General features: G+C 44.5%; 1 protein-coding gene across 3 annotated transcripts; it reads right to left on the bottom strand.

Moving 5' to 3' along the window:
• Positions 1–7: 7 nt before the first annotated feature.
• Thyn1 (thymocyte nuclear protein 1) lies at positions 8–9189 on the bottom strand. Of its 3 annotated transcripts, none has more exons than XM_057767037.1 (8): positions 9099–9189; positions 8806–8941; positions 3286–3467; positions 2009–2077; positions 1575–1667; positions 1007–1102; positions 532–682; positions 8–198 (listed from the first exon to the last, which is right to left on the bottom strand). In XM_057767037.1, the coding sequence occupies exons 2-8, from the start codon at positions 8846–8848 to the stop codon at positions 152–154; spliced, it is 681 nt and encodes a 226-aa protein (XP_057623020.1). In that variant the 5' UTR covers positions 8849–8941; positions 9099–9189; the 3' UTR covers positions 8–151. The 3 variants fall into 3 exon arrangements, with proteins under 3 accessions (XP_057623020.1, XP_057623021.1, XP_057623022.1); XM_057767038.1 differs by having other exon boundaries at positions 8806–8956; positions 9099–9136; XM_057767039.1 differs by having other exon boundaries at positions 9090–9131.
• Between the last annotated feature and the right edge of the window lie 33 nt (positions 9190–9222).

The following is a 9222-nucleotide window of genomic DNA, read 5'->3' as shown; positions in this document are numbered from 1 at the left end:
AGCCTTGTCATGAAATATCTTTTATTGGTAAACACAAACAAACCACCTGTGCACACGACCCCAGGTAGACACTGCAAGCTTTCTTCTTTTGCCTTATAGAATCTTGACTTTGTGGATCATTGGCTTGTTCATTCCATCAGTAGAGTCTTCACTAACTTGGTTCTGTTTCCTCCAGGCTCAAAATAAAATCAAACTCTTCTACACAGAAAAAAAAAAGAAAGAAAGGAAAGAAAGAAAGAAAGAAAGAAAGAAAGAAAGAAAGAAAGAAAGAAAGAAAGAAAGAAAGAAAGAAGGAAAGAAAGAAAAGGGGCGGGGTGGGGGAGGTGTTGTGTCTTCTCCTGCAGAGGAAACTCATGAGGAGCCACAGTGCCTGGGGTGGGCAGTTGTCCACTCAGAAACTGGACTATCTCAGGGTAATGGGTCTACAGCAAAGAGCAGCTGAGCACATAGCACATAGCCTTCCTCATGGGTGACTCAGGTGAGGACACTGGCCCAGAGACCTTTAATACTGTCTCCATGTTTAGGTCTTACCTCGGGTCACAGGCTGAACTGACAGTCTCTGGCGAGTGAAGAGAGTCATGCTTTTTAAGGGGCCACCGGAAGCTTTGTGGGCATGGTGATGGGCTTTCAGCTCCTCCAGGGGGATGAAACGCTTCATCATTCGAACGAACTGTACATCCACCTATTGGACAGCATTGAGGGGCAGAAACACGTCCAGCCAGACTGGATCTCACCGTGTTGCCTAGTCTGTCCTTGACTTCCTCGGCTGAATCAATTCCAGCCTCAGCCTACTGAGTGGCTAAGAAGACAGGCGTTTGCTTCTGTGTCCACCCAGAATTTCTGCTGTTTGCAGGAGGTGCCTGGTGTTCGTGTTCTACTCTAATATCCCAAATCGACAAAACTTCATCTAAGTGAGAAGCTGGGCTGTGCTCCTTGACCTAACAGTACCCATGCTTTCCCTCCTTTGTCCATTCTCCCCCTATGAAACAGGAAGTACAGTTATTACCATCGACCATTTAGGGTTGTCCTCTTTGCTGGATGGGTCGTAATGGGGATTATTTTTTTCAAACTGTGTGTGGTCTGGGTAAGCCTCCTTTACGATCTGAAAGCAAATCCAACATCGCCAATCATTAACTTCCTGTTCAAGTTTTAATATGCATCTCCCTTTGACTTCTTACCCTTCCTTCACATCTCCCTCGCTATAGAGACAGTTGGTACGCAGACATCTGGAAATAAAAGATAGCCTATGCAAGCATAGTTAAAAACGAAATCCTATTTTTACAAAGTCTCACAAGCATGTTCTAAAACTAAATGCTAAAAGTTACTTGGAAACACATAGTGTTATCCTGAAACTCTTAGCAAAGAGGAGTCACCTGATAGAACCTCAGATAGTGAGAAGTATTAGCGGGGCCTGAAACAAAGGCCTTCCTATTCAGGTGATGGTCAGGGCAGTTTTCCTATTTTCTGTGACAGGAAGTGTGTGCGTTTGAGGAGGCATACTTTAGTTATTACCTATTCACACTTTACATGAGTAAGTCCCTGGAGGAATCCCGGCTAAAATGTGTGCACCTAACCTTCATAAGTCCCACGATGCCTGGTTGTTTACAGTTGCTATGGTAGAAGAAGGCTTCTTCCTCCAACTTCATGGCCCTGAGGAAGTTCCGAGCCTATGTCAGAGGAAAAGAAACAAGAATTACCCTCCTACAGCTGGGAAGAAATCAAGTCTGTTTTTATTAGATGTCTTTTCCTGTTTTGTGCTTTTCTCAGATTCATAAGAAAATCTGTTCCTTTGTTCAGAGCCCTGGCCTTAGTCCAGGACACTAGCCAGAAGCAAGCCACTTGCAGGCTGCATGCTGTCATGGTGATTATGATATTTGTGAAGGCATTTTCAGGACAGCGTTCAGAGAAAAGCAGTATTGGTTCAGACCTTGCTGCTGAAGAACACAGTGGAGGAGACAGACATCCATCCTAGTCTGGGTTTCAGGGTTCCTGCCCCTTGTCTCCGTACCTGATAGTTGCGAACACCATCCCAGCAAGCTGTCTGCTTGGGCTGTGCCTTGAGATCCTCAATGCCGAACTAGGCAAGAGAAAATAAAGTCATTCACTACTTAGTCATTGGTCAATTGATAAGCTCTATGGAATCAAAGTTCTCTCTTTAATCCTGAAAAGTGCTATCTACGGGCTATAAAGAAGCTACGCGAATTACCAGGAATTAGTTCCAGGGTGCCACTGACGTTGAATGAATATAAGTTAAGCCTCGGGTTTTACATTGTGATCTTTGCTAATTAAGATGATTAGCTGAGAGGATAATCAGGATACTAAAACAGTCTGCTGTGTTTCACTTATTAAAGTATCATCATTCTCTAATTTCTGCTTTCCTCAGGCTAGTATTAAAATCGGCTTATATTCTTTCCCTGATTAGATGGCAACACTTGTCAGGGAGACTTCCAGGAGCACGGCAAGTAGTAAGAGAAAAATAAATCTACTGCCAGGTGTGGTGGCACACACCTGTAATCCCAGCACTCCTAAAACCGGGGCAAGGAGGGTCTTAAATTCAAAGGCAACGTGGGCCTCAAAAAGTTAGGAGGCCAGCCTGGGCTACATAGTAAGATCATCTTAAAACACATAACACAAACTCAAGACTGGCACTGGCAAGCTGAACCGTATGTCTGATTTTATAAATAAAGTTTCACCTGAACTTAACCACATCTTTCGTGTGTTGTCTGCGGCCACTTTCTTTGTTAATGAGACAGAGCGCCAACACGGGCCTCTCTGGCTCTTTCCAGAAAAAGTCTGCCAACCCTTGCTTAGATGGAAACCCACAAAGCAGATACAGGTTGGGCATGCTTGATGTTAGCATTGAAATCAAAAATACTCTGGAATGTTCTAACATTCAGAAACTTTTCTGTTTTATTAAATAGAAATTTGGCCTTCTATGAGAGGTAGGGTAGGGATATTCAAATTGTAAAATCTAGAACACTCCTGGTCCCAGGAGTTTTGGATAAGAGCTATCTGACCTTAAGCTAATGATAATAAATGCTACAAATTCTACTTCTGCCTCCCTGTAGTCTTCAGAGAGGACAAGCTGAATCCTATGGGAAACGTGTTCATCCTTGTTTCGAGTAGCAGTATGTGTGTCTGGGTCTGAGGTGTGGCTCCTGTGTGGTCAGCTTTCAGGGGTCGCTTCTCTCCCTGCACTGTGGTTCCAGACCATCGGGCTTGTTCAGCACGTGCTCTTACCCACTGCCCCATCTCGCCAGCATGATTGGACACGCACAATCTCACCTTCACATCAACACCTTTCTCTAGCCGGCTTTCTGGCTCTGACTTCATCAGCCAGTAGTTGCTGGAATTCTTGCCACCATTTGTAGAGGTTGAAGTCTTCTGAGGGCTGGGACTCTCTAGCTTAGCGGATGTATCTCCCGAGCTTTCAGTCTTATTACGCTTTTCTGATGGTTCCTTCTTGTCTGCAATAGAAGTAAAGGAAAATGCTTGTCACTCTGCTGAGAGGCAATGTTCTATTGTGGAAAAAAAAAAACAAAAACAAAAGACTTACTACTTTGTCATACCTGGACTCAAAACTTAGATTATAAGCACTAACTATAGCACCACAGTCCTGTATAGAAGTAACTTCACCTTCTCATTAAAATCTGGACAAGAACACCTGCCCCTCAGAGGCTCCGAAATGACATCCTCTTGATTCTTAAACAATGAAACCATCAACTCATATCAACTGCAACTACCAGTGCTGGGCCCACACAAGATTGGCCCTGTCAACTGTCATTCACAAATGGGGGAGGAGCTCATAAGGCCCTATCTTTTATTGCTAAAATTATTGGCTACTAATAGGTTCTGGGAGAGGGGGGTTGTCGCTGTCTTGAATTACATAGCCACCGCTGAGCTCACCAGCCTCCACTAGATAGCTCCAAACCCATGGCTTCATAAATGACCCTGGTTAAACTCAGTGGGCCACAAACCAAAATGATTAGAGAGGAGTGTAAGGTTTGCAGGCAAGCACTAATGTAGGATACAGGTTTAAGTATAGTGGGGAGAGAGGAGAGGGTGGGGTAAAAGTGGTCTAAGGGCTAGATTGATGGCTGTGTTTAAGATTCCATAAAACTACAGCCAGAAGGTGGTGGTACACACCTTTAATCCAGGAGGCAGAGGCAGGCGGATCTCTAAATTCAAGGCCAGCCTGGTCTACAGAGCAAGTTCCAAGGCAGGCTCCAAAGCTACAGAGAAACCCTGTCTTGAAAAACCAACCCCCTGCAAAAAACAAAAAACAAACAAAAAAACCTTAAAACTCGGGTTCAATCCCCAGCATTCACATGGCTCACAACTGTAACTTCAGTCCCAAGAGGATCTAACACCCTTTCTAGCCTCTGCAGATGAGTGTGGTGCATAGACATACATATACTATGAAAATAAAGCAAAAACTTTTAAAAGCTGCTGGGCAGTGGTGGCATGCGCCTTAAATTCCTGCACTTGGGAGGCAGAGGGAGAAGCAGGTGGATCTCTGAGTTTGAGAAGAATGAGTTCCAGAACAGCCTGGCTACACAGAGAAGCTCTGTCCTAGAAAACAACAACAACAACAACAAAAATAACACTTTTTTTTTTTTACTTTTACAAGATGGTCCATTTACATTCTGTACATTTGTGAAATTGTCAAAAAAATGTAATCAATAAAAAAAGAATACCCTCTTACAGGATACCTTCTAGATTACTCAATGAAGTAATTACTCCTATGGGGTTAAGATTAAAGAATACCAGCAGTAATCAGTAAGTGTGCTCCGCCCCGACTCTGTGCCTTTAATCTGACTATACTTTCCAATGAGGAAATGAAGCACTTACTTGAAACTGTTTTCAGTGATTATTTGATAATACAAAGGAAAGACTTAGGAAGTATCTCATTATTATAAATGCATGATCTCATACTTCTCTCCTGCTGTATACACCTGATTCTTTAAGATGTCAAGAGAAGTTTATTCAGAACCATGTAGACATGGTAAAACTAGATCTTTTTCCTCCCGTAGTGGGAACCGAACCCAGGGCTTTACCCACGCTAGTCCAGCAACCTATCACTAAGCTACATCCCTACCCACGCTAGTCCAGCAACATTTCCACCCCCACCCCCACCTTTCTATTTTTTATTTTAATGAGACTGTGTCTCACTAAATTTCCTAGCCTGGCCTTCAGCTCACTCTGTAGTCTGGATGAGCCATGAATGAACAAATCTCCCTCCTAATTAGCTTGGATTATAGCTCTTTAGCACCAGCCCTGATTTCCCCACCTCAATTACGCTTCAAATATGCGAGGTGCGCTGTGCCACTGAGCTACATCTCCAGCCCCGAAACTGGGCTTTTACTCAGCGAGTGAAAGAAAATGTGCTTGAGACACAACAGTCACTCAGCATGTCAGGCCCCAACCCTAAGTTGATACAGCCTCGGAGGTATTCCATCCGTCTGAACCATGTGCTGCAGATCACAATCCAGCCAGGTAGAGCGAAGCCCTGAATTGAGTCATGACTGTCACTTGAGTATGCTTGAACCTACAGTTAACTTACTCTGTTACCTCAGAATTTAGTTTGCTACTGCATCTGTCTTGGTTAAATATCATTACGGATGATGCTCTGAACTTAGTTATCTCAGCACAGTTTCCCAGCTCTCCTTAAGAACAGCCATGCTATTAGATTAATGCCTGCTCCAGACATCACCAGAGAGGCTTCCTCTGGAGGCACATGGAAGTGGGTACAGAAACCCACAGCCAGATGTTATGCAAAGTCTAAATTGGAGGTCTCCAGAGGGTCCCTCCCCTTGGAACTCTGGGAACCACAAGGAAGAGAGGGAGGAAAGATTGTAGGAGTCAGAGGGGATGGAGCATGCCAGGAGAACATGGCCTACTGAATCAGCTAAGCAGGGTTCACCTGGGCTCACAGGCTGAAGCAGCAAGCATGGGGAGCCCGCAGGGGTCTGCACCAGGTCTCTGTATATATGTTGTGGCTGTTACCTTGGTATTTTTGTGGGATTCCGAACTGTGGGAGCAGGTGTGTCTTTGACTCTTGCCAACTCTTGGGACAAAGCCCTGTTGCAGTGGCTAGTCCAGCTTCTGAGTGAAGGTTTTGCCTTGTCTTACTGTGCCTTGTGTTTTCATGTTTGGTTCTTGTCTCTTGGAGGCCTGCTCTTTTCTGAAGGGAGTCAGAGGAGAGTGGATGGGGTTAGGGATGGGGAGCTTGGAGGAGCATAGAAGGGGCAACTGTGGTCGGGATGTATTGTATGAGAGAAGAATCTATTTCCAATTAAAAAAAAAAAACAGGCATTCTATGTGTGGTTAAATAACCACAATGTGTTGTGATCGACCTGCAACCTCTCGTTCTTAGTAGAGGTTCATTCTGCCTTCCACTGCTTAATTTCTGCTCTTTTTTTTTTAAAAAAAAAAAAAACCTTTTTTATTTTTTTTAAGATTTACTTATTATGTATACAATGTTCTGTCTGCATGTATGCTGCCAGCCAGAAGAGGGCACCAGACCTCATTACAGATGGTGGTGAGCAGCCACCCTTTGATTGCTGAGAATTGAACTAAGGACCTCTAGGGAGAGTGGCCTGTCCTCTTAACCGCTGAGCCATCTCTCCAGCCCCTCAATTTCTGCTTTTTATCCATAGTATACATTCACTTTTGTGAATGAAAGGACATGTATTCTTAGTTCTAGGATTTTGCTAGTGGAAAACCCTCACATTCTTGTAAGGCTGGGCTCAAATTCTGCTTCCTTCTTGAGGCCTTCCCTATGATCCCGCCCCTTCCATACCTCCAGCAGCCTGTCTTTTGCTCATGCATGTTTGCACTTTCCCCTGGAAAAGGTACTGCACCTTCACTGCTTTCACCTTATATCAATTGCCTTTTTCTATTGGATTTTAACTGACACAGAAAACAAAAATTGTACATACTGAACAGGCACCAACTGCCATACAGTATTTCCATACATTGTTTAATACTCAACAGTTTGAATATACTTCCTGAAGCTTCTATTTATCTATTTTGAGGTAGAATCTCAGAACTCTGAAGCTCAGGCTGGCCTCCAGTCTGCACCAGCCCTGCTACCTTAACTGCCCAGGTGTTGGGACTGCAGGTAGGAACATCACAAATGTTTTTTTTTTTTCTTTGTTTGTTTTGGAGATGGGGACCCATGCTGTAGCCCAGACTGGCCTAGAACACAGTTGTCTTGATGACAGGCATGAGCTGTCTCGGGGGCTGATTGTTTGTGGTGAAAGCATTTAAAGTTCTTTGCTCCCGCTTTCCTGCAGTGTGCAGTGCACAGTCTTCAACAGCAGAAAATACAGCCAGTTGCTGGCTGCAGCAACCTAAGCTTAACTCACGACCTGGGATTCGTACAGCACACAAGAGGATTCCGAGGTCAGCGAGAATGATGCCAAGTTGGAGCTTAAAAGATTTTAAGTTGGGCATGTTGGCTAATGTCTGTAACCTCTGAATTTTAGAGCCTGAAGCAGGAGCCTTGCGACAAGTACAAAACCAGACTAGGCTAGAGAGGTCTGTCTCAAAACAGGAAAGGGGTTTGACATAAAATTAAACAAGGCATTAAGAGATAGATGCTAGTGCATCAGGAAAGGCGTTTACTGCCAAGCCAGATGACCTGACTTCTAGCCCCAAAGGCCTATCTGACGAGAGAACCAACTTCCAGGCACCAGCACTTGGGCCAGGGCATACATGCACAGAATCTAAAAAGCCAGCGGAGACACAAGCTAAAGTAAGGACCTCGGAAAAGCTCTGGAGCAGACAGGGCTTGTCAGCTGCACTAAGTGTCTCAGCAATAACCATGGATAAGATTCGGGTAGTCTCTGAAATACATTGTCCAGACTTAAGATTTGTTTTGGATAATTTATCAAACCTACAACGAAAGCACTTGGGGGTAGGGGCAAAAGGATCAGGAATTCAGGTCATCCTCAATTATTTAGCAATCCCAAATTAACAGGTTGATAAGATAAAAACCTAGGAAAAGCAAATTGTGTGTGTTGGGGAGTAGGGAGTGAAGGGTGGCGTGGGGTCTCCTGTAGCCCAGGCTGGCCTCAAACTCTATGTAGTCAAGGACTATCTGGAACTGATCTAGATTTTAGCTTTTTTACATTTCACACGAAACCACACACAGCTTCCTCTGTCTGGCTTATTTCATCAGAAGAATGATCTAAGGGCTGCTAAGGTGGCAAGGGCATTTTTTTTTTTTTTAATCAAAGCCTGACAACTTGAGTTCTATCCCTGCTATTCACAAGGTGGAAAGGGGAAACGGATTCCTGCAAGTTAATCTCTGAATACATTGTGTGTGCGTAGATAAAAAAGTTGATAAATCTAATTTTAAAAATATAGTCTGTTTCCACCCGCAGTGGAAAAGCTATCTATCTCTACACACACAATCACACATACACACACACACACTTTTGGAGATAGGGTCCTGCTTGTGTAGTGCTGGCGTGGTACTCACTACTATGTAACCAGGCTGGTCTAAGGCAATTCTCCTGCCTCAACCTCCCACGTGCGTGGGCCACCACAGCACACTACGTGTATGTATTGCAAATATCTTTAGTGCTTTTTTTTTTTTTTTTTTTTTTTTTGCTGTTTTTTGAATGGACGAACAAGAGGTAAGGATTTCAAGTGGAAGTTTGGCAGAAAGAATAGAGATGACAGTAAGTAACAACCTTCGAAGTTTCCCTCCAAAATCAGGAAGTGGAAAAATGAACAATGAATGCCCTACACAAACGTTCTTCCCCAGCTGCCTTTGGCAGCTTAGGTGGGGCTCACCTGGGCCAGCAGCCCCAGTTAGCCTCTTCCGGGTTCTCGGCATGCTGTCTCTGCAGGAGGCTGAAGATAACCGGACGTGCAAGAAGCAACTCTTGTCTTCCACAGCCTGCACGGTGCAAGATGGAGGCAAGGAAGCCTAAAAGGCCCGAGACTTGTGAATAAAAATCATATTAAGCCATTATAACCCGCCCCTTCGTTATCTGCGCCCTTTCCATCTCGCATCTGCCCCTGAACACTCCTTAGTCCCTTATTCGTTTTTTTTCTCCATCCCTCTCTCAACACACCAGCCAGACCTTTGCAGAAGCACTGCCAGGTGGATCTTCAGAATGCCTTGAGGAGACTAGCGCGCCCTCGCGTCGTGTGGAAGATACAACTCTTTGGCGCCGCCCCGAGGTTCTCTGGGAACTGTAGTCTCAG

This window comes from Chionomys nivalis, chromosome 4 (assembly GCF_950005125.1).
Source record: "Chionomys nivalis chromosome 4, mChiNiv1.1, whole genome shotgun sequence".
In the NCBI taxonomy this organism is placed as follows: domain Eukaryota; kingdom Metazoa; phylum Chordata; class Mammalia; order Rodentia; family Cricetidae; genus Chionomys; species Chionomys nivalis.
Note: the sequence above shows the minus strand (reverse complement) of the source record. Positions and strands in the feature narration are given on the sequence as shown.

Bases quoted from the DNA above. Each gene is read 5' to 3' on its own strand.
- Thyn1 (XM_057767037.1), bottom strand. From the start codon at position 8,848: ATGCCGAGAACCCGGAAGAGGCTAACTGGGGCTGCTGGCCCAG. The intron at 3,468-8,805 runs GTGAGCCCCACC...CTTCTATTGCAG, and splicing joins AACTGGGGCTGCTGGCCCAG to ACAAGAAGGAACCATCAGAA. The intron at 683-1,006 runs GTAATAACTGTA...GCTGTCCAATAG, and splicing joins ACAACCCTAAATGGTCGATG to GTGGATGTACAGTTCGTTCG.